General features: G+C 38.7%; 3 protein-coding genes across 7 annotated transcripts in view; all 3 read right to left on the reverse strand.

The window, feature by feature from the left end:
* Znf684 (zinc finger protein 684) overlaps window positions 1-5,090 on the reverse strand; it is a 29,458-nt gene extending 24,368 nt beyond the window's left edge. The window contains 1 exon segment of the mRNA XM_015485201.2: window positions 4,839-5,090. The gene's annotated coding sequence lies outside the window, so the exon portion shown is untranslated.
* On the reverse strand, window positions 773-17,524 carry Exo5 (exonuclease 5). 3 transcript variants are annotated; one of them, XM_048815667.1, is made up of 3 exons: window positions 17,474-17,524; window positions 4,839-4,882; window positions 773-2,264 (listed from the first exon to the last, which is right to left on the reverse strand). In XM_048815667.1, exon 3 carries the CDS (start codon window positions 2,232-2,234, stop codon window positions 1,122-1,124), a length of 1,113 nt encoding a protein of 370 aa, XP_048671624.1. In that variant the 5' UTR covers window positions 2,235-2,264; window positions 4,839-4,882; window positions 17,474-17,524; the 3' UTR covers window positions 773-1,121. The 3 variants fall into 3 exon arrangements, with proteins under 3 accessions (XP_048671624.1, XP_015340688.1, XP_048671623.1); XM_015485202.2 differs by lacking the exon at window positions 17,474-17,524 and adding an exon at window positions 5,491-5,625; XM_048815666.1 differs by lacking the exon at window positions 17,474-17,524 and adding an exon at window positions 5,089-5,325.
* Zfp69 (ZFP69 zinc finger protein) lies at window positions 11,370-27,559 on the reverse strand. Of its 3 annotated transcripts, XM_048815662.1 has the most exons (7): window positions 27,195-27,559; window positions 26,475-26,699; window positions 25,313-25,688; window positions 23,726-23,811; window positions 17,887-18,013; window positions 17,474-17,569; window positions 11,370-12,720 (listed from the first exon to the last, which is right to left on the reverse strand). In XM_048815662.1, the coding sequence occupies exons 3-7, from the start codon at window positions 25,434-25,436 to the stop codon at window positions 11,588-11,590; spliced, it is 1,566 nt and encodes a 521-aa protein (XP_048671619.1). In that variant the 5' UTR covers window positions 25,437-25,688; window positions 26,475-26,699; window positions 27,195-27,559; the 3' UTR covers window positions 11,370-11,587. The 3 variants fall into 3 exon arrangements, with proteins under 3 accessions (XP_048671619.1, XP_015340685.1, XP_048671620.1); XM_015485199.2 differs by lacking the exon at window positions 26,475-26,699; XM_048815663.1 differs by lacking the exons at window positions 26,475-26,699; window positions 27,195-27,559 and adding an exon at window positions 25,924-26,396.
* Between the last annotated feature and the right edge of the window lie 6 nt (window positions 27,560-27,565).

A 27,565-nucleotide genomic window follows, 5' to 3' on the forward strand; every position in this document is an offset into this window, starting at 1 on the left:
TAAAAAGGGTATGCTGTATGTAATTTTCTGGAACCTACTTTTTTAACCTAATAGGTTGCTAAGATTCTTACATACCGGGGCTGGAGTTGTAGCTTAGTGGTAGAGCACTTGCCTAAAGTGTGGGCACTGGGTTCCATCCTGAGCACCACACACACAAAAATAAACAAAATAAAGATATTGTGTCCATCTACAACTAAAAAAGAAATCTTTTTTAAAAAAAAAAGATTCAAAGTATTGTTACATGTCATTGTGGTTCATTTGTTTTGACTGCTATACAATATCATTCACTCTTCTGTTGGTTGGTATCTGGGTGGGTTCTAGGCTTGTTGTGGAAGTACTACAAAGTACATTCTTGTTCATATTTACTGCATGTTTTGGTTTGTTTGTTTCTTTGTTCTGTAGTGCTGGGGATTGAATCCCTGGCCTTGTGTATGTTAGACAAGTGCTCTACCACTGAGCCATATCCTCAGCCCTCTCATACTTATTGTTGTACTCATATAAATTGTAGCATATACCCAGGTGTGTGTGTGTGAATGTTACATATACTTCATATGTATTTCTCATATCTAGTATTTTCACTTTTTCAATTTCCCTTATCTATTTGAGAATATTTATTATAATTGTTTTAAATTCTTGATCTACTCTAATTCTGCTTCCAAAATATTTATATGTAAATTTACAGACTTATTATAACATATACACAACTATGTACATTGGTCATTTCTGAAGAATCGAGATTGACACCCCCACATACAAAAAAAACCAGTCCAACTGGACAACATTTCATTTATTTTATAATGTAAAATATAGAAACTTTGAGAAAAAAATAAGATTTATTAGAACCTAAAGAGTCTTCTTAGGAAAACAATGCTTGCTGAAGGTATTGCCTTTGCTCCAGCCATGATGAGCATCTTTACTCTTGGCAATCCATGTCAAAGCTCAGAGACAATGTAACTCCAGATCTCTCCTACTCAGCTGTGAACCCTGGTCCTGGACTGATTGTGATTAGAGGTTGTAGAAATATTAAAAAATAAGAACAATATCCATGAAAGCCATGCTCAGAAGTGAGTACTCTTTTCTTTAGGTACATTAGGAGCAGGAAAGACCAACATTTCTTCTATTCATTTGGCTTTTTTGGTTTGAGGTTCCATTGTGGAGCTGAGCACTCCACTGCCCTTCCTCCACTCACAAATGTCTGCATAGTTGCATGTACGGCACTTCCAAGCCTCTTCCACATCAACCCCTTGAGGCTCTCGGTGGCCCATCCAGTAAGCCATATAATGCTGTACCTTGTCTCTCATCTCCTTCTCTTCAAAGGCTACAATCTCTGTACCTAATGCAGTGGCAGTCTCTTGATGGATATATTCAATCTTTAGAATATCAATAACTGGGAGGTCAGATAGTGTGAGAGACAAGAAGACTAGTTCCATGAGGTCACCCAAAGACTTCACAGAAAAGCCTCCCTGCCGGGCATGCCGCAGCACTGAAGGCCCCAGCGGCTTGTCTGGACACAATTTTGTGTGGTGGATTAGGATCTCAGGGGTTACTTTCCCTTGCACCATGGCATCAAAGATAAATTTGTATAGCCTAACTTGAAAACAGTCTTTCTTTTTCTGAGCTTCCAGAGGGAGCATGGGGCGCCTACGTGTCTTGAGTTCAGCCAGTTCCAGTTCCCCTTTGGCTGTATAGTGCAACTCATCAATCACTCCAACAAGAAACACACCCTCCACCTCCCCAAACACTGGAAACTCTCTGATGCACCCCTCTGATTGCAGGGTAGGAATCATTGATAGCATATTCAGAAACTTAACTGCCCAATTATCTTCTTTAGTGGTGATGGGAACAGTCACAAGATCATGAAGTTCTAATTCTCTAGCTAGGTGGATGCTGGCACCAGTGTCCAAAACAGCTGCTTTCTCAGGTGTCAAAAAATCAGGAAGCTCCTTTTCAAATGCCATTTGTAATTCACACCAGTTCTGAGTAGATAGGTCCGTGACATACAGATATTTTAAGTGGAATCTTTCCATGGGTGAAGAGACATCCAATCCTCGTTTCCAGTTTTGTAAGCTTACAGACTTGCCATCCTTTTCAGGGAGTTCAGAAGGGCCAGGCTTGCTAACTGAAGCACTTGACTCATCATCCAGATCCAGAAACTCTAGGAACTCTGAATCACTCAAGTCTGAGAACCCTGAGGCTTCTGGAGATGCTGTCTCCTCCTCCCCAGTCTCTGCCATGGCACAGCTCTGGACTGAGCAAAGAGGTCCCTGCATAACATGTTAAAAGACATGCATTATCCAAATAAAAAACTTTTCAAAATCACTTTCAAAATCCTATGAGATAAAAAAGACTCATGACAAATTATTCATTGACATTTTAGAAAAATTTCTTAATGACCAAGTAGTGATGCCAAACAGTTGCGTACAGGTACACTTAAAAAAAAAAAAAAAATCACTCCTTGTATCATTTATATATGTCTGTTTGGCAGATTTTTTTTTTTTTCTTTTGAGCTGCTTGGAATTGAACCCAGGGCCTCATTCATGGTGGGTAAGCACCCTACCACTAAGCTACATCCTCACTTTGGCAGAAAAGTTTAAGTGGAAAAATAGTTTTATTCTTGGATCTGCAACTTATATACTGTGTATGGCTTTAAGCAAATCACTTTTCTTGGCCACAGTTTCTTCCGATTTAAAAGGAGATTTGAGGTTTGCCTTTTGGGCTTCAAATTTATATTGACTTGAAACTTTATTTATTTATTTTTTTTTTTTTTGCAGTACTAGGGATTGGACCCAGGGGTGTTCTACCACTGAGCTACACCCCCAGCCCTTTATATTTTATATTTTGAGACAGGGTCTCACTCTTGCCCAGGCTGGCCTCAAACTTGAAATCCTCCCGTCTTAGCCTCCCAAGTCACCACCATTCCCAGCTCAGATGTAAATTCTTTAGCATACATTTCTAAACAGCATTCTCCTACAATACTGTTATTACATCCAACAAAATTAATAATTCCCTAACACTCCAGACCAGGTTCAAATTTTCCCCAACCGTCTTAAAAATATTCTACATAATTTTTCTTTATATCAGGAAACAACAACATTGTGTTTGATCGTTTTGTCTCTGAAGTATTTTTAAGAAACTAGGCAAATTATTTTGTGAAGATTTAATTTTTTTTTTTTAGTTTTTGAAGGACCTTTATTTTATTCATTTATTTATATGCGATGCTGAGAACTGAACCCAGTGCCTCACACATTTGAGGCAAGCACTCTACCACTGAGCCACAATCCCAGCCCTTTTTCAAAGATATTTTTTAACTCAGACTCCTAACCTCATTTATCTAACTTTGCATAGAGAAGAAAACCACAACAGGGTATGACCAGTACACTAGTGTCAGACAAGAAATTTAAGCTGCTAGGGTAACTATGAAACAAACCCTTTGCTATTCTAATAAGCAATGAACATGGTAAATGCACCAAGTCCTATGTCAAAGCTTAAGATCTAACACTCTGAGAGTGTCATTATTATTAATTATGGCTGTTCTTAACTAATTTTTAAATAGCCTACATGTTATTAGTCAAAGAAAACATAAAAAGCCATAAGAAAGGTTATTTGCAATGAGCAAAAGTAATGCAATGATAAGACTTTTGCTTACACTCTGTAAAGTTATTGCCTTATAGGAAACTTCAATAGTAATAAAATACTGAAACACATTTGCATAAATATCTTAAAACTTTAAATGTATTTTAAATGATGATAGTTTCAAAATGAATAATTTTATTTGGACTACGAAGTTCCTGAAATTTGGCAATGACTTTTACACTCCAGCAAACTAAAGTCAAATAGCAATTAACATGTACACTCTGAGTTTTGCATTGTTTTTGAGGCGTCTAAGGAGCACTAAATCCAAATCAATTAACTTTGAAATACTGTTTCAAATATCTAGACCTGGCTGCCAGATATGGTAACCTCCAGCCATAATTGGCTACTTAATTTAAATTAACAAAATTAAATTTTAAATTAATTTTCTCAGTTGCACTAGCCACATTTCAGTGGTCAGGAACTACATACTGCTAGTAGACACCGTAAAAGTCACAAAAATAGCACATTTCCCTCATCACAGAAAATCGCATTGGACAGCACTGACATATATATATTTCATTAGTATGTATTAACTTCTAAAGAGAGTAAGCTCCTGAAAGATACAGACTCCCCACTTGTTTTATATACAACATTGAGTGCAGGGTAGTCCTAAACAGCTAAGTGAATTAATGTCTTATGGAGAAAACAAAGATCAGGAGCATTCTCTGGGCATTATTTGTCTAAAAGAAGAAAACAATACAGTAGAGATGGACCATTTGGACTCAGGTGTGTGGCCTGAACTTTCCTATGCTTTAAAAAAAAAAAAAAAAAAAAAAAAAACCTCACACACACAAAAACTGGAGAACACAATGCAGTACACCACTGACACATGAGATGAATAATACAGATAGTGTCACTTAGATAGTAGATGCTTGTAAACACCAGCACAGTGTCAAGAATCTAGGGATCCTACAGATTTGGATTCTGAACCTGATCTTGAGTAGTTCAGCAGAGTTTAGTCATATGCTACCGACTTTTTGAGTAATCTTGACAAGTTTTTAGCTGACACATCTTTAAAATGACCCAGGGTGAGTAGGGCACTCATCTAACCCTATTCAGCTACCCAATCATGGAGTGATAAAACACAGTACCCATATTAGTACTCAAAAAATATGGCTCTCCTTTCCCTTACCAAGGAAGGGATGAGGTAGTGTATCTATTCTTTCTGACAAATGAGACTGAAGAGGAAATGTCAGCCAACTCACCTGAAACTCAGCTGGTCTTCCTCCTCACAGGGAAGGGCAGAATACTACAAAGATAAAGGGGAGGAGAAAAGTTCTGAAGACCACACGTGCAAGAAAAAAACAGATTAGTCACTTGGGACTCTGCTATGCTTAAATGGAATCTTTTGGTCCTTTGTCACCGAACCACTCCCTCACATTACTCTTTTTCCTCCTTTCCAGTTCACACTTCATAGACTGTTGCCCAGCACCCCAGATCCTAGATAACACTTGCCTCTCTATTGGGGCTGACTTCTTCATTTTCTCCATGCCCTGGATGCAGTTACTTGACCAAGTCTCTGCTCCCAGAAAGTAAAGGGTTAAAAATAACCAATGTCCCCAAGAGCTCTGAGGTCGGTATCTCTTCTAGCTCCAGTCTTAGTCCAGGAGCTCTGGTAAGAGACTTCACGTCAGAGGTTTTGCTTCTCTGATAGTTCCTACTGCCTGCATGTCATCGGGCTTTCGCTTTCCTCGGATCCCAAACCACTGTCTCTCCGGGAGTGTCATCTATGCCGAAAAGTATTCTAAACACTTCCTACAAGTCCGGAAGAGCGGGCCATGAGAGTAAGCGGCCGCTGGCCCTGAGAAACTCTCAGCCGAACGCACATTCTTCGGAGCGAGAAGGTTCAGAACTCACGAGAATCTGGCTGCGACGGGAGAGGAGCGGAGACGGTGGCCGCGGGCGATTCCCACTCCGGGGCAGGGAAGGAGGGAGGAGGACGCAGCGATCCGGGAGCTCAGGCCCTTGGACTCCGAAAAGCAGTCTGTACAATCCCCCAGCTCGTTGAAACCCCGGACTCCACTTGGCTTCAACGCAGCCTCGGAACTGCTTCAGGACTCTTCCTTAAAAGCACCAATAACCCGCAGAGGGAGCCTAGAGAAAGAGGACTACCCCGTGCCGGGAGCCCCGCCCCAGAATGCCCTGGGCAGCCCGAACACCACCTCTTCCCAGAGTCCTTCGCGGCGCTGCCCAGTCCTCGCGAGGATGTAGCTCCGACTCGAATCCCGCTCCCAGCGGGCCAAGGAGGCTTCTTCGATCACTGGCTTGGGCTTAGGGAAACTCTGGGAGCTTGGGGCTCCGTGTGTGCTTGTCGTTTAGTTCTAGACCGAACTCTCGCCTGACTGTAGGCGCTGTGTCTGCTCCTTGACAACCTTTGGCTCTGCATCTGCATCTTAGAGCCTCGCACCAGCTTTCCCACTGAAGGACAAGCCACGAGCTCACTTCTAAGATTCTGGTGCTCCCCTCCTTGGGGGTAGTGTCCCCCCCCCCCTTTATTGGGAAACATACAATCACGTTCTGAAATATAAGTCAGTAATTTTTTTAACGCACTTTTCACCATTCGTACAAAAATAGAACAACCAGACCCTTCCCAAAGACACTTCTGAAGCAACCACTACTTTTCTATGACTGTTCCCTTCCTTTTCTTTACAGCAAACTTGATTTATGACAAAGGTGGCATCGCACAGCTATTTGAAAAAGATGATCTATTTAGTGAAGGTTCTGTGACAATATAGTTATTCTTACGGAAAGCAGTATAAAATGGGAACTTCTCACATGATCACAAAAGTCAATTTCAGGTGGATTGAAGATTAAATATGAAATGCTAAACAGTAAGGCTTTTAAACTAATATAGGTGCTAAAAACTACAAAGTACATTTTCTGTCAGTTGGGAAAAATTTGAAGTGATTTTTATCAGATATTATCAATCAATTGTAAATATCCTGAGTGCAGTAATGTTGTTGTGGTTATGTAGGAAAACGTCCTTTTTCACAGGAACATGGAAGTTGAACAAAAGCATTTTAATCAAGTGAGATAAGAGAAGGTTAAGTGGCACCCCCTTTCTCCACAGAAAAGTCTTAACTGGGCTTCTCCAGAAATCTTCACCATGGCTGATTTTAGGACTGTCTGCAGAAGAGTTCAATGTAGATAAACTTCCTATTTTCATGTTGCCCTATCTTACTTGGCCACTGGCCGGGAAGAAATCAGCACTCCAGGTGCTGGACATCCCTTACTAGTTTTTCACAAACATATCCAGTATAGTAGTTTGTATACCAGTTGGGCTCCATGGTAACAGCTGGCAGGGGGAGGACAGAAAGGGGAGAAGCTTTCCCCTTCTCAAGTGTTGTCCTTGAAGGGTTAACTTTCCCAAAACAGTGAAAGGAGAAGCTGCTTTTATGTGAACTTCTGTAGACTGTGAACTTCTGAGCCCCTCCCCTTACATACTGGGTAAAAAACTCTGAAACTATCTGAACTTGGGGTTCAGGGGATTGATTGATTACAGCAAAAGCTGTGCCCTCTGAACCTGACTGCAGCCAAATAAAACTGTTTCCTGCTATCTTCGGTGCCTTGCCTCATTTGTCCCTACAACAAAGGCATTGATGAATTGAGGTTGAGGTTTTCTACCTCCTCCCCAGTATAACCATCTTTAGCCAGGATGAAACTTCTAATGCCAGAAAACCTCCACCTGGACCCCTTCACACATGGACCTTTCCTCAAATGGTGTTGGGGGACAATGTGACTGGTGGAATGAAGCAGAAGATAATGAAAAACAAACATGAAATATTGGGGGGGAAGAGTGGTTCATGTGTGACAGGGGAATATTATACTGGGGAGGAGGCAGAAATCTCCAAAACTAACTTCAGGTGAGGCTTGATTTAGTCATCAAGCACTATGTCCAGGATTGAGCTTCCTCTTTCCATCTCTTGGATCTATTTCTAACTGTGGTTGATTGTCCCATATCCAGTCAGTATTTATCTTTCTCTCTCAGTTTTCCAGGGCTACAGCCTTTCAGATTTGTGTCCAGTGAGGGGTGTTGGGGGAGGTGGGGTTCATTTCCCTATTACTTAAACAGAAGTCCAGAAAATTGGCCATTAGTTGAGCTGGGGTTACCTTCCTGCTTGAGCCAAAGTATGCTAGAAAAAAGAGCCTGAGGTAAGAAATACTGTTTTGTTTTCTTAACTTGGAAGGTGCAAACCCATAGCAGAAAAGAAGAGAGTGAAACAAGCAACAACATAAAGCAAATTGAAGTGGTGTTGCTGCACCGGCCATTACTTCAGTTGAACTGTAATTTTATAAAATTTATATCTTTTATTTTACTTTCTGATCTAAAATCCTATAAGATAAGGTCTACCTTTTTGGTTTATTTTATAAATTCACCCAGGAAGGCACAAATTTTATGCAGCGTATAACATAACATTCCCTGATGATACATGGGAGGCCAAACAGAAGATAACTAAATAAAGGAGCTGGGCAGAAAGAAGAGGAACTTACAGGGTTGAAGACTAAAACCCATGAAATAGTGTAGAATATTTGGGGGACCATAAGATCTTTATGGCCAAGCAAAGTTTGGTTGGGTGGAAATTTGGAAGCTTCTTCTAGAAAAAATAGGCAGTGCTGTATATCAAGTGTTCTATAGTTTAAAATTTGACCTTTATTTTTAAGTTATGACAAACCATTGAGGGATTTTAAGGAATAAAGTGGTTTAATATGTGTTCTAGAATGATCATGCTAGCAGCAGTGCAGAGAATAAAGAGAGGAGTACAGATTAGCTATGGGAAAAACTAGTTGGTAATCTACTTATGTCATTAGGAGGGGCTAAGAATCTAATTAAAACTTTGGATATGGAAATGGAGAGAAGAGAGGCTGAGGAGATTCTAACAGAATATACTGTACTTGGTGACTGATTGGGAGAGGTAGTGGATGACAGGAAGAAGTTTCAGCTATCTTAGAATTGGATTGATGGCAGTACCCCTTCTGGGTTAAGGGATACAGATTTTATTGAAACAATTTTGATTTGAGTTTTCAACATGTTTACTACAGGATATCCAAGTGGCAATATCCATTGTTCTGGAACTCAGGATGAGATTTCTAAGATAGAGATGCAGATGTTAGAAGTCTTAGAATATTAATGAGATAAACTAAATAATGTGTAGAGATGAGAAAGTGCTTAATAACATGGTCCTGGAGGAGGGTGTATTGGTGATTGGCAGAGGGACAAGTGCCTGTGAGATAGAGAATGAACAAGCAGATGCAACAGGTAAGCCAATAGGTAGGTTCTGAAGCATAACATAGGACCTCCTAAGGCAGTCATAGATGTAAGAAGTAAACTCTTGCATCAGCAAACAGTGGCTACGTTCAGCCAGTTAAAGGCAGGTATTTGGAAAGCTAGAGTAACAAACTTTGAGGAAAGATGGTCAAAAATGTAACTGAGGGCTAGGGTTGTAGCACAGTGATAGAGAACGTGCCTAACATGTATGAGGCACTGGGTTTGATCCTCAGCACTGCACATAAATAAAAAACAAAGGTCCATTGACAAATTTTATACACACAAACTTTTTTTTTTTTTTTAAATGTGACTGAGGGGCTGGGGTTACAGCTCAGTGGCAAAGCATTTGCCTAGGACTTGTGAGGCATTGAGTCCTATCTTCAGCACCAATAAAAACAAAACAAAGGTATTGTGTCCTTCTACAACTAAAAACATTTCTTAAAAATGTAACTGAGGACCTGGGTAATTAAAAAAGAGGATTCCCATCTCTTCTTCATCTATAAAGTCAGTGTTCTAGATTAGGTGAGCTGCTAGACTATTTCCAGTTCTAAAATCCTGATTCTCTGGGCAGGCACTGAAGAATGGGTAGGATTTGGAACTCTATGAACATGAACCTTTTCTTCTAGGAATTTCTTTCCCTTCCAGACACTACTCCATCCACATTGTTCAAACGGTAGCTGAGATCTCTGCCAGCAGTTTAGGGGTGGGCACCTGACCTAGCTGGGCAAATAACGCTTCCCCCGGGGAAGGGAAGAAAAAGAAGGCAGCTTTTCTCTATCTATACAAAACATGGAGCTAATGGTAACTGGGATTTGTAATCAGCTGTTATATGTGGTGTGTGTTGGGGCAGGGGAGGGGAGTAGTACAGAATGAAGATACAGAAGCAGAGATGAGAGATGGAGAGAGAAAATGACCTGGATTTTCCAAAGTGCTCCTGGTCTCAGTTCACTGTTAGCAAGTAGTACAGCTCCTGAATTTCATGATACACTAAGATCTAATATCTAATATCCTCCTTTGAGACTTATACTAACCCTTCTTGATTTGTTATTTGCAACTCAATCGAGTCTTACTATACTGATATTAGAGCCCATATGGGAAGCAGAAAAGTAAATGGGAAATGAAACTAATAGGTAGGACTATATATAATAGAGGATCCTGACAAGGTCTAGATTATAAATGGAGTAGTGGTTGGGTGGTGAGAGCTAAAAGAAAATTCATTGACACAGAATCACTAAAACACTGAAAACTAAGCACAGAATTACAGGTCTTGGCCTTGGTGTTCATCTTTCATAATCTAAAAAGCAAAGTTAAATAATTCTCATTCGTTAATGCTTTTTAACTAGAAAGTCACGTCCCTCCTGTCTCCCTCCATGTGTTAAATTTGCTAACAGAATCGTCCTGTAAAATGCTACACAATGTACAGTCAGTCATCCATGGTAGACCCTGCCATTAAGTACCCTTCCTTGACTGTCAGCTCGTCCCCCTTCCAGGTGGTGGGGTTGCAGCCAATATTATATTCATCAAGGTAAGTAGTCCAATCTCTTTAAAGGGAGGTACCAGGCTCAAAAGTCAAAGAGTGAAGCAATTGTTGGAAAGATGCCTTCTCCTTTAGCCGAAATAAAGATAAGGTTTCCTTACTGGAGCTGGAGATGGCAAGTGCTGCTGTTTCTGAGAGATATAGCTCAGCTAGTAATTATAGGCCATGTGTCAAAATATAGAATGATGCTTCTTTGATGGCTGACAAGGCAACTGGTCCAGGAGATGCTTCAGCCTCAAAGAAGGCTCTTTTAGTTTTGCATTTTGCTAGAAATCAAATAAATTGGTCCAAGCTCTGTGAAGGACTGTTTGCTAATACATACCCCCCAGATGTAGAAATCCCAGTTCTAGGAATTTGCCCTACCTATAAAATTTACATGTGTAATGAACATATGTAGAGCTATTCATTGCAATTGTATAAACAATTAGAAATAACCCAAGTCAATCCACAGTGAACTGGCTAAAATATATTCATACATGAAATATTAAGCAGCTCTAAAAAAGAATGATTCAGTGCCTTATATAGTGGAGTGACCCCCATGGTATATTAAGTAATAAAAGTAATGTGCAGGTGTTTTTGTACAGGAGGCTGCTGTTTATGTTTAAAAAGGAAAAGTATATTTGCGTTATTTTGATTGTAGATAAAAATCTGCAAGGGTGCACAAAAAAGTTATAAAAAATGGTTGCCTCTAGGTAACAGAATTATGTGGTGGGAAATGGGTGGAGGAGGCTTTTCATTGTATATAACTGCACTTTCTGAACTTCATATCATGTGAACACTTTCCCCATGGGAAAAATTTTTTTTAATCTAAAAAATAAGAGTGGTGGTATTTTAGATAGTATTTCCCAAATGCTGGACTGTAAATCAGTGAATTCCCATGAGGAAATAATTTATTAATCCACCATGAAATCAGGAAAAATTATGTTGTAAATATTTCATGATACTTAATTTATTTAATTTGAAGAACCATATTTTAAGTATTTTGTATAGAAGTGTCAGTAGGTATTAATGTAATGTTTATTTACACAACAGGCAAAATTTAAAGTTACCATCATTAAATCAACTTCTCAAATTTATTTGAGTCCTGAAATTTTAAAGCTAAGAATCACTGATTCAGAAGTGGCTTTTGTTCTCATCAAATAAATATTTTTTTACACATTACTTCGGAAGGCATTCCGCCTGTGTATTTCATGGTGTCGACTAAGTGATGAATTATAGCTGAAGGATTTTCCACATTCATTACATTCGTAAGGTTTTTCTCCAGTGTGATGTCTCTGATGTTTCTTAAAGGATGAATCATGCCTGTAGGCTTTCCCACAGCGGTTGCATTCATATGCTTTCACTCCCGTATGGACAGTTTTATGGTTGTTAAGATGTATTCTCTGTCTAAATGCTTTTCCACATTCCTTACATTTGTAGGGTCTTTCACCAGTATGTATTCTCTGGTGATGTGTTAGATATGCTCTATGACTAAAGGTCTTACAACATGCAGTACATGCATAGGGCTTCTCCCCAGTATGGATTCTTACGTGTTCACTAAGGTGTCTAACCTGTCGAAAGGTTTTCCCACATTCGTTGCAAGTAAAAGGTTTCTCTCCAGAATGAGTCTTTAGATGTTGGGTCAAGCTAATGTTCTGGCTGAAAGCTTTCTGACATTTGTCACATACATAAGGCTTCTCCCCAGTGTGAGTTCTATGATGCTGATTAAGAGATGAGCGATGTCTGAAGGCTTTGCCACACTCCTCACATTCAAAGGGTTTCTCACCAGTATGGATCCTCTGGTGTGTATTAAGAGACGCACTTTGACTAAAGGCCCTTCCACATTCCTTACATCTGAAAGGCTTCTCGCCAGTATGAATTCTCATGTGTTCAGTAAGATGATTGGGTTGTTTGAACATTTTTTCACATATATTACATTCATAGATTTTTGCTCTTATGCAACTTATTGGATGATTAATCAAATCTAATTTGTATTTTTTCCTCTTTCTAGGTGTGTCACATTTATGATGCTTCTGTTCCAAAATATTTGAACTCACAATAGTTTCCCCGTATTTGTGAACATCTTGGACTCTCTTCTTGTGGGTCAAAATGGCTTGTCTCACATTTCTTCCACAGGTTTCCTGGTGCTTTTCTAACACATCATCATATCTGGAAACTTTTTTCAATGTGGAATAAATGATATCATCCCTTATGAACCTTTCCATCATAATGTCATGATACAAATGTTCCTGGGAAATGTCATTATTTGCAGTTGACTCATTGGTTTCTGTTTTACTCTTTGAGTCTGAAATAAATGAAAAGATGCAAATAACTCATCTTCACCGTGTTTTTTTTTTAATTAATTACAGTAATGGGAATACGATGGAGATTTAGGCAACAATACATAAAGCACATGAGCTTTTGACTATATTTATATATGGTTATGCAACCGGAGAGGTAATGGGAAATAAAATTTAAGAAACAGTGAATAGATTAAATGTGTCATTCATTTGTAGTAAAACTAGAGTTTTTTAGTACTGTTATTTCTGATAATTCTAATGAACTATTAGTACTATTTAGTACCAATAAATACCAATTCCATTACTAATAAGTAATAAAATTTCAAAGCTGTGTCTTTATGAATATATTTTTTTTCATTGACACTATTTTTGGAAAACAATCTCAGAAAGATAAAATGTTCCTCTCCCCATTTCAGCAGAATCAGAAGAGACACTGGTTCAAAGACTAGGGTTTAAACTAAGAATATGCACAAGAACATTACACTGTCCTTTATTAAAACTTGTATTTGTATGTATTTAGTTCTGCTTCCTGAGATATTAATACATCCATGGAAATGTTATTTATGCAAAAAAAATGTTATTTATGTAAGAAACCCAGACAGTTGTATTGCTACTGCTGCTAGGTTCCAGGAAAATATCCTTTAACCTGGTCAACACAGAATAATCATTAGTGCTTTTACATTCCAAATTATAAATGAATAGAAGCATAACAAAGTCTATGCTCTTCAGGTCCCTGATTCTGGTTGGGAATAGGGGAGGAAGAAGAGAAGACAATAGGGAAAGAGAAAAGAAGCCATCTGTGTACCCCTCCCCAATTTAGTATTCAGGCCTGAAGCAGGCCCACAGAAAAGGAAAAACCAAAATTTAACTCTGAATGATATTGGGAGTTTTACTATTTCACTGAATTCAATAAATATTTTACTAAAATCAAGATTGTTCATGTTAGAGACTGGACCATCTGTTAGACCTCTTTGAGATTTCATCCAGAATCAGGGCAAGGACATTCAGGGTACCTTTTATTATTATTTTCTTCTTTTGGTATTTTGTTTTGTTTTGTGGTGGTGGTGGGGAGAGAACCCAGGGTCTTGCACATGCTAATGAAGTGTTGTACCACCTAGTGATTCCCTTATCTCCTATTGTTTTCATTATTACAAGTTGCAGAAGAGAAACCACAGGACAATATACAATTATTAGAATTTATAACAGAGTGAAACAAGGTGGACTGCCTATAAAAAGTCAATATTAAAAATAAATTGTGTTATTACACACAAGCAACAAGCAGAAAACAATTTTTAAAAATATATCATCTATGGGCTGGGGATGTGGTCAAGCAGTAGCACGCTCGCCTGGCATGTGTGGGGCGCTGGGCTTGATCCTCAATACCACGTAAAAATAAAATAAAGATATTGTGTCCACCTAAAACTAAAAACTAAATATTAAATGATATATATATATGTGTATATATCCTATAATAGCAATAAAATGCACAACTTCCAGAATGAATTTTAACAATAACATGAAATATGTACAAGACCTTTGTGGAGAAAATCCTAAAACTTTAATGAACAAAAATTTATAATAAATACCAATAAATGGAAAAATATGTCATGTTCCTGGATAGTAGGATTCAATATCATAATAATGTTAATCTTCTCAAGATTGATCTAGATATTTGATTCTGTTTCAATAAAAATGGCAACACAGCATTTGTGTCTGTCATTTAATGCACTGATTATATAATTCATATGCAAAAGCAAGGGGTTCAGTAATAGCCAGGGCAATTTTAAGAAACGAAGTGGGTACACTACTTCTACTAGATAATAGGTCTCATTATGGAATACAGTAAAGGAAGACAGCCTGGAATTAGAGTAGGGATAGAAAATTTTTAAAATGAAATGGAACAGAACGAGCCCAGAAATAGCCAGAAGCAGTGGTGCACTCCCATAATCTCAGCAGTTTGGGAGGCTGAGGCAGAAGGTTTGTGAGTTCAAAGCCAGCCTTAGCAAAAGTGAGGTGCGAAGCAATTCAGTGAGACCCTGTCTCTAAATAAAATACAAAATAGGGCTGGGGATGTGGTTCAGTGGTCCAGTGCCCTCAAGTTCAATACCCAGTACCCCCAGCAAAAGAGCCTAGAAATAGACCTAAGCATAGAAACTTGACATGTGACAGAGCTGCACCAATTATCCAACAAATGGTTCCTGGACTAAATGTCCATGTAGAAAAAGTTAAATTAGACTTTTTTTAAAATCTCATATATAAAATAAATTCCAGATGAATTTCAAACAAATATGAAAAGCAAAACTTTAAAAATACAGACAGGTGCTGTGGTTGTGCTCAGTAGTAGAGTGCTTGGCTAGTGTGTGTGTGTGGCACTGGGTTCAATCCTCAGCACCACATAAAAATTAATAAAACAAAGGTATTCTGCCCATTTACAACTAAAAAACTTTTCTAAAAATATAGGAGTATAAAGGAATATATCATCTACATATAGTATAATGGAGGATAACGGGGCAGAAAAGGGTATCTTACATAATAAAAAGCACACAGAAAAAAACTAATAAATTAAGTAAAATTAAATTTAATAATACATATCCTTTAAAAGACATTTTATTGATTGATTGATTGATTGATTGATTGGTATCGGGGATTGAACCAGGGGCACTTAACCACTGAGCTACACTGAGCCATATCCCCAGTCCCCCCACCTTTTTAATTATTTTTAGTTGTAGGTGGACACAATACCTTTATTTTATTTATTTATTTTTATGTGGAGCTGAGGATCAAACCCAGTGCCTCATGTACGCTAGGCAAGCACTCTACCACTGAGCTACAACCCCAGCCTTATCCAGCCCTTTTTTATTTTGAGATAGTCTCACTAAGTTGCTTAGGGCTTGGCTAAGTTGCTAAGACTGGCTTTGAACTTGTGATCCTCTTGCCTCAACCTCCAAAACGCTGGGAATATGGATATGCAATACCGTGCTTAGCCGAAGACATTATTTTTTAAAAATGAAAGATGGGTCACTGGCTGAGATAAAACATTTATAAAACAAAGCTATGAACGATTAGTATCCAGAATACACACACACATTTTTCTAAAAACTAATTTTAATAAATATAAATAATAGAAAAATTGGCAAAGGATATAATAGGTAATTTACAGAGAAGGAATCTTGGATGGATGTTCAACAAACATGAGAATATGCTTCCTCTCATAACTAATTAGGAAAATGAAAGAAATAATATCATATTCACCCAACTGAACTTACAAAAATTTTCAAGTTTGACAGTGCCAAGTATTGACAGAAATGCTAAGTTCTGGGAACTTTCAAAGCCTGATGACAGGAATACAAATTGGTGACACTGCTTTGAAGAGGAACTTGGTAATAACTTGTAAAATGAAGGCATATATATCCCATTACCCAGAAATGTTGCTCTACCAACTACCTTGAAAAAATATTTGAATACATATATGAGCAGTTATGTGCACAAAAGTAGACTGCAGCATCTCTGTAATCTCCAAATTGGAAACAACATACTATACCAACAGAAAAATGAATAAATTGTGGTTTATTAATTCAATGGAAATGAATAAACTAGAACAACATAGAGTAACATCAACAGTGTTGAACAAGAAAAGCAAGGAAAGGGAACTGGGGTTATGGCTCAGTGGCAGAGCACTTGCCTGGCATGTGTGAGGCACTGAGTTCGATCCTCAGCACTGCATATAAATAAATAAAAAATAAAGATACATTAACAACTAAAAAATATTTTTTAAACAATGCAAGGAAAGGGCTGGGGTTGTGGCTCAAGAGGTAGAGCGCTCGCCTCGCACGTGCGAGACCCTGGGTTCGATCCTCAGCATCTCATAAAAATAAACAAGTGAAATAAAGGTATTGTGTCCAACTACAACTAAAAAATAAATATTTTTAAAAGATGCAAGGAAAGTACATAAATCATTTATTTGAAGAATGTGTAAAACAATGCTGTTGTTTTAGGGATATATGTATGTAATGAAAGTAAGAAGACAAATGGCAACAGTAATATTTAAACAGAAGAGTGGTTATTTTGAAAGGTGGGAGAGGAACAGCAGGGCTTCAACTTTTATTTCTTAATCTGGATGGAGGTTACATAGAAATGTGTTATAATGTTCTCTATGCCTTTCAAAATGTCTAAAATTTTTCATAATAAAAGCGAAGTTCAGGAAAATTGCTACTGGATTGGGCGAGAAGGAATCCTGTGCTATTTTCTCTTACAGGATTATTCATGAAGTAGCTATTACCAAAAATTAAGACAGGTAAATTAAAAAGAGATGAAAAACTGGAACTGGAAAATAAAATGTGGGGAAAAGTGGAAATAGAGTGGAAGAGAGAAAATTAAAGATTTGTACAGACCTGAAAAGAGATCTGTTTTCTGTGGAGAGACCACATACATCTGACTACTTAGAGGAAAGAGCTTTAGGTGGGCAGGACTTAGGATACTGGAGAAAGAAGGAAAATCAACTTTAACCTTACTGAGGACAATTGGAAACAATATAGTATAACAACAGAAAAATGAATAAATTGTGGTTTATGTGTAAACAGTGGGAAAATATGACCAATAATCATATTATTGAGAGACTTTTGCAAGGGCTCAGTGAAGAGAGAGGGGTAAAATTAGGTTTAGTGCATCCCTTGTCCAGTAGCCGGAGCGTTCCTGGCCGCCTGGGAGGGCCTGAGGACTAACCCACATACTAAAAGCTATCATCTCCCTTGGTCTTACCTGAAACATCATTTCCGGGGCCTTCTTTCTGTATCATCCATGGCTCTTCTCCTTTCTCCAACTGGGAAATCACACTAGGCTTGGAAAACTGATATCCTGCATATGAAGTAAAAGAGAAAGAATATGAATATTTATATTTATGTCTAAGTACCATCCTTAGAATTTAGTTCTAGTGTTCTGGTATTCAGGGGCTCTGAGAATGGGAAGGGGCATGTCTTTCTATTCTAGCTCTATAAAGTAAAGCTGATCCCCATGGAATCATATCTGCCCTGGCTTGGTTTTCAAAGGAATAATACATCTTTAATGCAGAACCCAAGGCCAAGTCTCCAAAGAATTTACAATATTGATAATTTAGAAATAATGACTATTCTATAATGGGCAGGTTTCTGGATATATGAATGACCCATCCTTACCCACTGACACCAGGTTCCTGTAGTTCTCCAGCATCACATCCCGGTACAAATTCCGGTGAGTAGGGGCCAAATGCCCCCACTCCTCCTGGGTAAAGTCCACAAATATGTCCTTGAAGGTCAACAGTTCCTAGAACATCAAACATTCCTTTTCAGTAGAGTCCAAGGATTTCTGACATTTTCAAAGTTTTGGGAGATTCCAAACCAATTTTACCAGGGGCCTCCCTGGATCTGTTTTGAAATTACTGTAAATACTTAAATATGTAGGACATATGATCATACATGCCTTAGAAAAAATTAAGCAGATCAGAGGAAATAGGGAGACCCAAAGTGAGTGTAAAAATGATCTTTTGTGTAGGGTACTTATAGAAAGTTGCTTTGAAAGGATGATATTTGGCCAGAGAGATGAATTCAGTGAGGAAGAACCATGAGGAAATCTGTGGGGAGAGCATTCCAGGGAGGTGTAAAGAACCTCAGATGAGAACATTCTTTTTTTGGTGGGCAGGAGAGCGGGTACTGGGGATTGAACTCAGGGGCACTTGACCACTTAGCCACATTTCCACTCCTATTTTATTTAGAGACAGGGTCTCACTGAGTTGCTTAACACCTTGCTTTTGCTGAGGCTGTCTTTGAACTCGAGATCCTCCTGGGATTACAGGCCACTGGCGCCTGGTGAGAACATTCTTAGCTTATTTGAGGAACAGAAGGTAAAGAACATGGATGGAGGTAGGTTAGGGAAGGGGACTGTAGAAGAAGATGAGATCAGAAGGGGTAGGGAATGGGGGTAGGACAGGCACTTCTGCTCCCAATACTTTCATCAAATACCTATGCGTTCTTGCTGAGCTTGAATTCTGGGGCCCAGATGGAGTTTAGTCCAAGATGGACAAATGTCTGGAACTGTAGTCTAACCCCTTCCTAGCTTAAATACTGAAAGATAAAAAAAAAGACTGCCCCTTAGTGGTGGTGAGAAGCATTGGCAATGAGGCAAAATTCAATCAAATAAAAGATGTATCACTGCCAGAGCTCAGTCACAGCTCCAGAAAGAATAAGAATAATCAGCCCCTCATCTTAACCAACTGACAGAGGAAAGAACTTAGAATATCTTAGAAATACAATAAAACAAAACAAAACAAAAACCTATCTATCTATACACACACACTCCCCTCATATTCCACTGTTTTTATATATATAGTTTTTTTTTTAAATTATTAGACACTGGATGTGGTGGCACATGCCTATAATTCCAGCAACTTGGGAAGCTGGGGCAGGGGGATCCCAAGTTCAAGGACAGCCTCATTAATTGAGCAAGGTCCTAAGCAACTTAGTGAGGCTCTGTCTCAAAATTAAAAGGGTTGGGAATGTAGCTCAGTGGTTAAGTGACCCTGGGATCAATTCCCAGTACCAAAAAATTAAACAAACAAGTAAATAAATAGATGTGTAAACAAGGGGGAAAATATGACCAATAATCAAGAAAATAAAAATCAAAACAAACAGACACACAGATAATCCAGTCACTGAAATTACCAGATAAGAACTTCAAAGCAATTATTTAAATATATGCTAAAGAATTTACAATAAAATATAGATAGAATGGATAGAGAGATGGAAATAACTTTAGAGAGATACAGAAATGCTAGAAAAGAAATAAAAATTCTACAAATGAAAAATACAATGTATGAAAAATTCATTTAATGGCCTTAAAGTAGACAAGGTAAATGAAGACAAGCTCAGTGAAACTTAAAAATGAGTCAATAGATATTGTCAAACTAGAGCAGTAAGAGAAAAAAAAAAAACTTGTGGGTTAATATCAAATGATATAATTGAAACCTCAGAAGAAGAAAGCAAAATATTTAAAGAAAAAGTAGCTGAAAAACTTCTAAACTGATGGTACTTACAAATTCAAGAAGCTTAGCAAACCCCAAAAGGGATAAATAAACACCTACCCACCCCCCAAAAAAACCCCAAACCTATGTATATCACAGCAAAACTGCTGAATAACAAAAATAAAGGTGAAGATTGTAAAAGCAGGTGATAGATCTGGAACCCAAGTGGAGTTTAGTCCAAGATGAATGCCTATCAGGAGAAAAGATGGTAAGAAAAGGGAAACAAAAAAAGCAATAAAAAAATTGGTATGAAACAAAGACACATCACACAATGATAAGAATAACAGGCAACTCCTCATCATAAACAATACAAGCTAAAAAATAATGGAACCTTTTTAAAATACTTAAAGAAAAAATAACCTAGAATTCTAAATCCAATAGAGGATTCTCAAATAAGAGAAAACATTAAGGCCTGTTTAGATTAACAAAAACTGTACAAATTGGTCACCAGAACACTTACACTACAAGACATGATAACGTTTTTCAGATTGAAGGGAAATAAACTCCAGAAATTTGGAACAAAAGGTTTAAAAAATGAAGAGTACCTGAATTAGTAAGTAGGCAAATACAAAAGACTCAGGTTATTTTTTTGCTTTTGTGGTTTTCAACTAAGAATTGAACCTAGGAGTGCTCTACCACTTAACTACATCTCCAGTCCTTTCTATTTTTTATTTTGAGATAAGGTCTTGCTAAATTGCTGAGGCTGGCCTTGAATTTATGATCCTCCTCCTGCCTGAGCCTCTGGAGTCACTGGGATTACTGGGATTACAGGCATGTGTCACTGTGCCTAGCCCCCAGCTATCCTTTTATTTTTTATTTTGAGACTTTCTAAATTGCTGAAGCTGGCCTAGAACTTGTGATCCTCCTGCCTCAGCCTCCTGAGTTCATGGGATTACAGGTGTGTGCCACCATACCTGGTTTCTTAATTTTTAAATAAGACAATTTACCATCTTTTTGCTTTTGCAAAAATGCAAACAATGTATTGTGGGGTTTGTAACACATAAGGTAGAATACGTGATGATGACAGAACAAAGAATAGGAAGCAGTAAATGGAAATATGTTTTCATAGTAACACGTGATGCCGTATGTTAATTCAAAGCAACTGAAATAAATTTAAAAATGCATACCATGATAGAATGACCACTAAAACAAAAACAAAAAAAAAATGTAGCTTAAAAGTCACTGGAGTGGCCAAGTGTGGTGGTAAATGCCTGAATCCCAGTGGCTTGAGAGGCTGAGGCAAGGAGGATCACAAGTTCAAGGCCAGCCTCAGCAATTTAGTGAGGCCCTAAGCAACTTAGCAAGACCCTGTCTCAGAATAAAAACATAAAATAAAAAGGGAAGGGGATGTGGTTCAGTGGTTAGGCACACCTGGGTTCAATCCCTAATACAAAAAAAAAAAAAAAAGTCACTGGAGGACATAAAATGGGATACTCAGAAATAATTTAATCCAAAAGAAGGCAGGAGAGAAGGAACAAAGAAAAAAAAAAAACAGAAAGGACAATAGCAAAGAACAACCTACACTTAGACCCATCCATAATAATGATTACTTTAACTATAAATGGACTAAACTAGCAAGACCCACCCACATTTAAGAAGGTCACACTTTAACTATAAAGACACCAATAGTTTTAAAAAGGAGGACATTTTAAGGCTGGGGTTGTAGCTTAGAGGTAGAGTGCTTGCCTCGCATGCGTGAGGCCCTGGGTTTGATCCTCAGCACCATATAAAAATAAACCAAATATAAATAAAGATATTTTTTAAAAGTTATGTATTTATAATTTAAAATTTTTAAAAAGGAAGACATTTTAAACAAGATCAGGTGCATTCAGGATGGTATGGCCATAAATCAGAGGGATATTTCATAATAATAAGTGCATCAATACAAGAAGACAACAATCGTGTTTATGCATCTGATGACAGACTTCAAATAAATAAAAGTTGATACAACTAAAGAGATACAGATAAATCATGATTACAGATTTTTTTTAAAAAAATTATTTAGTTGTTAACGGACCTTTATTTTATTCATTTATTTACATGCAGCACTGAGAATCGAATCCAGTGCCTCACACATGCAAGGCAAGTGCTCTACCACTAAGCCACAACCCCAGCCTCATGATTATAGATTTTAATATCCTCTCAGTAATTGATAAAAACTGACAAAAATTCATCAAGGATATAGAAGATTTGAACATTACCATCAAATAGTTAACTGATATTTATCGAATACCATAAACAATTACAGAATATATATTCTTTTTTTTTTAACAATACCTTTATTTCACTTATTTATTTTTATGTGGTGCTGAGGATCAAACCCAGGGTCTTGCACTCTACCGCTAAGCCACAACCCCAGCCCCTATATTCTTTTTTAAAATTAAACTCTTTTAAGACATTTGTGAGACTGGGGTTGTGGCTCAGTGGCAGAGTGCTCACCTAGCACGTGTGAGGCATTTGGTTCGATCCTCAGCACCACATAAAAATAAAGGTATTGTGTCAACTAAAAAATATTTTTTAAAAAAGACATTTGTGGATTTATATGCAGTTATAATAAGTAATACAAATTTCATGTATTCCTTATGAGGGCTGGAGCAGAGTACTAATTGGAAAGCACAAGAAGGAATTTTCTGAGATGGAGGCAATGTTCTCTTTATTAATTTGATTACATGGGTACATGCACATGTCAAAATAGAATATATTTCCTAAGTGTATTTTCCTGTATGTCATTTATACTTCAATTTAAAAAAAATTTAATCCTTTCCCATCGCTAAGGAATCTACTTTTTGATAAATATTAGGAAGTGAGGGATTCCAGATATGTGGAATGTAGAGAAAAGATGATTCTTTAAATAATTAATCTATTATTTAACTAACTATGATTTCTTCCATATTACCATAAATAACTGGAATGAATTTTAACCCTAGAAGGCAGACATTAGCATCTAAATTTCTTAGCTAAGGAAATGGATTGTAAAGAGCCAAAAGAAAAAAAATTGCCCTAGACACCAAGCAAGGAAGATGAGAGAAAATCAAACTGTGCACCATCTAATATCAGATAAAATCAAATCCAATATCATCTAAATTCAGATTTAAAGTTCTTTTTACTTAAAACTCTTCTGTTGGGCTGGAGTTGTGGCTCAGTGGTAGAGTGCTTGCCTAGCATGCATGAGGCACTGGGTTGGATGTAAAATAAAGATATTGTGTCCACCTAAAACTAAAAAATAAATGTTAAAAAAAAAAAAAACTCTTCTGTCTCCAATAATACCTCTGTAAAAGTCTTTTAATTTCCTTCTGTTTTACCCATGTTTCCACCAGATGGTGAAGACCCCATTTCTGACATGCTATCCTAACTGCTCTTAAAGCTGCTCCTGCTCTTTGCCCCACCTCAAAGATGTGGCCATTTCTTCTCACTATGCCAAGGGTCATCTCTTACAGAGTTCACAGTGATATGGATATATCACTAAGAATGTCAGAATTTCATCTCACTTATGGATTTTGAATATTATATTGACATTTATCTTAGATCCCAAGTAACATCCATTGGTTTCTAGGAGCTGGAAATATCACTCATTATGCTTTCTCTACAAAAAATAGCACAATATCAGATCAAGATGCTGGTGAGAAACAAGAGTTGCAGGAAGGCCCCTATGAGCAGAGATACTGTCACCACAGAAGCTCAGTTTCTGAATGAGAGCAATTTGCATAGTTGAACTTGTTTGTCTCAACCCACTCACTTCTCCCAAAACAGACAGGTTAAAAAACAAGAAGCATTATTAAGAAAATGAGGAGGGGCTGGGGATGTGGCTCAAGCGGTAGCGCGCTCGCCTGGCATGCGTGTGGCCCGGGTTCGATCCTCAGCACCACATACAAACAAAGATGTTGTGCCCGCCGAAAACTAAAATAAATAAATAAATATTTAAAAAAAAAAAAAAAGAAAATGAGGAAGCTCCAACCCACCTGGGGTTCTGCTGTCAGGAGGTCAGGGGTCAATTCATCCTCTAAACTTTCTTCCTGGGTCTCAGCAGCATCCTGAGACAGCAGAGCTAGGGAACAAAAAGAACTATGAATTTTGCATCTACTCAAATCTCTCAAATGCAAGAACGCTCTGTAGACCCACTGACTCTTCCCAAAAAAATATTCACAAAAGGGGACATCTAGGGCTAGGATTGTGGCTCAGTGGTAGAGTGCACACCTAGCATGCTTGAGGCACTGGGTTCAATCCTCAGCACCACATAAAAATAAAATGAAGATTGTGTTGTGTCCATCTAAAACTAAAAAATAAAAAAAAAGGTGGGGGGACATCTAGAATGACTCAAAGGAGCCCAAAACTCCTTAGTGAGGAGGACCTGCAGTGTGTTGCTTTGGGTATTGATACTTCCCAATGGTCAAAAGCACAAATCTTTCAGGCCACTTCTTTGTTCTAAAATCCTCAAAGGGTCTCCCACAGATAAGAAAGAAAAAATTCAAACATTTCACCATGGACTTCAAGGCAGTCTATGATCTGCCCAAAGCTTATTTTCTCAGCAGTGGTTACATCCAAACTACCAACCTTTATACCTGGGACACCACCCACTTCACATTCTTAACCCTCATTTAGACTAAATAGTCCCCATTCTCTAAACCTCTCTTCAAAGTACCCACTTTTCTATACTTCCTCCAAATCTTCTATAAAAAGCTTCAGATATTTTTCCAGACTCAACTCAATGCTATCTGATTTATATTTCCTCAGGATTCTAAAAGAGCTTTTCTTAGCCTATCTTCTATTATTTTGATCTGGTCGTATATCTATCTACTCTTTCAACTAATAATCAGCTTTAGAGATAATTCTTCTTCTTCTTCTCCCTGCCCCCCAATCTCTCAAGATGCTTAGCCAAAGTCCCTGTCTGACATAGATGGAATACAATAAAAATAGTGGCTGGATATGAAGTATTAGAGGTATGAGGACATCACATGAGACACATGAATTCCTCTCTCCATATATCTTCTCCTGACCAGACCACTAAATAAGGTGGGTATGTCTTAGACATGTTTCCTGCCTAATTCACATAGTTCAAGGTAATATGAGAGGAATCAGGCATGTTATTCCTGCCTCTCTGAGGGGGAGGGGTGGAAATCTGATGCTTGTCAAAAATATTGGTTAAATATTTTTAACCAATAAGTGGCTAAAATGACTAGAACTTGAGCTGGAAAACCCTTCGGAGGACTTAAGAGTCAGAACCCTTTGATCCCTCTACATGTGAATCACATTCCCACACTTAAGAGCCAGAGGTGGGGAACAACTCTATTCTAGTTTCCCCTCATGTATTTTATCTGATGCCAGGAGATGGGAGCAGCATGGAGCACATATTGAAAAAGAGCCTGAGATGGGAGCCCAATATTTTCTCTCCCAGCTAGACTACTCCCAAAAGCCACGAGCTCAGCACGAGTGAACCCCCTGAAAGACCTTCCTTCCTCCAATTTTCTCCCCAAGAAACAACCTCAACGAAGTACATCTGTTCACATAAATGAGACCTCCTTCTTCCCCCTCCTTCAGTCTATTCTCACCTTCTTCTTCAAACATTTTAGTCACATCCTCCCATGAGGGCGCCTCCCCCTTGGCCTTCCTTGGATGGTGTAACTTCACCCAGGTACTGGCCTTGGGCAGGGTGATCAGGAGCTGCTGAGGCATGATGATGCACGACCAACTGGCGTTGTCCACTTCTGGTGAGGAAATTGCCAGAATCTCCAATGAGAGGCTTGGCAATTGCGTGGTCTTTCTCAGACTGCAATCTTCTGCCCTCGGGGCTTTGGCATGTCCCTGCAGGACTAGGACCTGGAGGACCCTAGAGGTTGGAGTGACTTTAACAACTCTGAAAACTGGACACCATTTTTTGGGAGGCAGTCAGGTGAGTTGGTTTGAGTACATGGCTTTGTAATCATTCTAGAGGAACAAAAGACAAGAAAAAAGAAATCCAGAAACACTTTCATATGGCCAGAACTCCAGAACCTGCAGAAATATATTTTAAAATGCAAAAGATCTAATACAATGGTGCGGCATCAATGCAAGAGTAAGTATAATCAGATTTCTTGGATGTAGCTTCCACCTCCCGATTCCACAAAAACACAAAGACAGGCAAACACCCAAAGATGCACAAACATCTGCCTTGATTTCCCACCTTGTAAGCTACATGCATATTCTGCTTGGATCCAGATTTGGGAGTCAACACAGGCTTTGAAACCAGACAGCCTGGCTAGAACCCAGACACTAGCCAACAAAAGCTCTGAGGCACTTCAATTCTGTGAAGTGAAAACTGAGGTGCTTCAGTTTGCTCACCTATAAAATAGGAATAGTAATTGCATTTTGTAGCAAGCCCTTATAAACCTTTTATTTTATGCTGCGTCATACCATTATTTTTTAAAGTTATTTTTAAAAAACAACTTGAAATATGCATGTAAAGTTCATTTTTAGTATCTCAACTGATGGAATAATCACATAGCTGTTTTAGCCGAGGCAAACAGTGACAGACACATCATCACCCGGGAAGCCTAGCAACTGATAAAATGCATCCTGGGTTCAGAAATGTTAAATTGGGGGAGGGGTTAATACTTAAATGGAAGAAATATAGTACTTTAAGTTTAACGAGGGCTCCTGCAGAATTATTGGTAGCAGGCAGATTTGAAAACAACCCAAATCAACTCATCCAACCACTGGCATCTAGGCAGGTACCTCCACCATGACCAGGTCCAGTGTATCTGGAGTCCTCGAAACAGCTGGGTGGAAAAGGGGGTGGCCCAGGCTAGGGTTGTAGCTCAATGGTAGAGCGCTTGCCTTGCATGTGTGAGGCACTGGGTTGATCCTCAGCCTCACATAAAAATAAAAAGGGCCCCGGTTGGGGCTCAGCGGTAGCGCACTTGCCTTGCATGTGTGAGGCACTGGGTTCGATCCTCAGCCCTACATAAAAATAAATAAAATAAAGGTCTATCAACAACTAAAAAAATATTTTTTAAATAATAATATATAAATAAAGATACTGTGTCCATCTACAACTAAAATATTTTAAAAAGGCGGGGGCGGGTGGCCCGACTTTCTGAAGTTGGTGGAGAAGAGACTTATTAACTACGTGCGTCCTTAGAGACTGGAGATTATAGGAAATATCCTACCCCTGAATATTAAAAAAGGACCTCTATGGGCTGGGGATGTGGCTCAAGCAGTAAAGCAATCGCCTGGCATGCGCAGGGCGCTGGGTTCGATCCTTAGCACCATATAAAAATAAAGATATTGTGTCCACCTAAAACTAAAAAATAAAAATTAAAAAAAAAGGACTCCTTATGGAAGTACAGAAACTTTGGACTCGTCCCTAAGAAGCGGTTAATGACGCGCACCCTCACAGGTCTCCCATATAGGCCAGCCCGGAAAAGAGAGGTAGACCAGCAGAGGAGTACTCACCAGGTGGGCCTTGGACGCCGGGAGGGCCAGGGTTGGGACGTGGGGACGCTCACTCCGGAGCCTTTCTGCTGCAGAGGTCTCTAGAGAAGGACTGGGTGGTAATAGATTCTGTTCTTTCCCACCCTTTTACGGACCGTCCACAACGTCCAGCGTTCGCCTAGACGTCCTTCCGAAGCCCGGAGGGCCCTCGGCCTCCGGACTGGACCAGGCTTTCTTCCAAATTTCCATCCAGGGCCCTCTAGGATGGGTGGCTTTGCCAGCCGCACCCCCGGCGGCTTTGGGGCTGGAATGGGAGGGCGCCCTGAACCGGCGCCGACTGTGGCTTTAGTGCCCGAGACAGCGGCCACGGCCAAGTGCACCCGGCCTCTGAG

The sequence above is a fragment of the Marmota marmota genome, unplaced genomic scaffold (assembly GCF_001458135.2).
Source record: "Marmota marmota marmota unplaced genomic scaffold, marMar, whole genome shotgun sequence".
In the NCBI taxonomy this organism is placed as follows: Eukaryota; Metazoa; Chordata; class Mammalia; order Rodentia; family Sciuridae; genus Marmota; species Marmota marmota.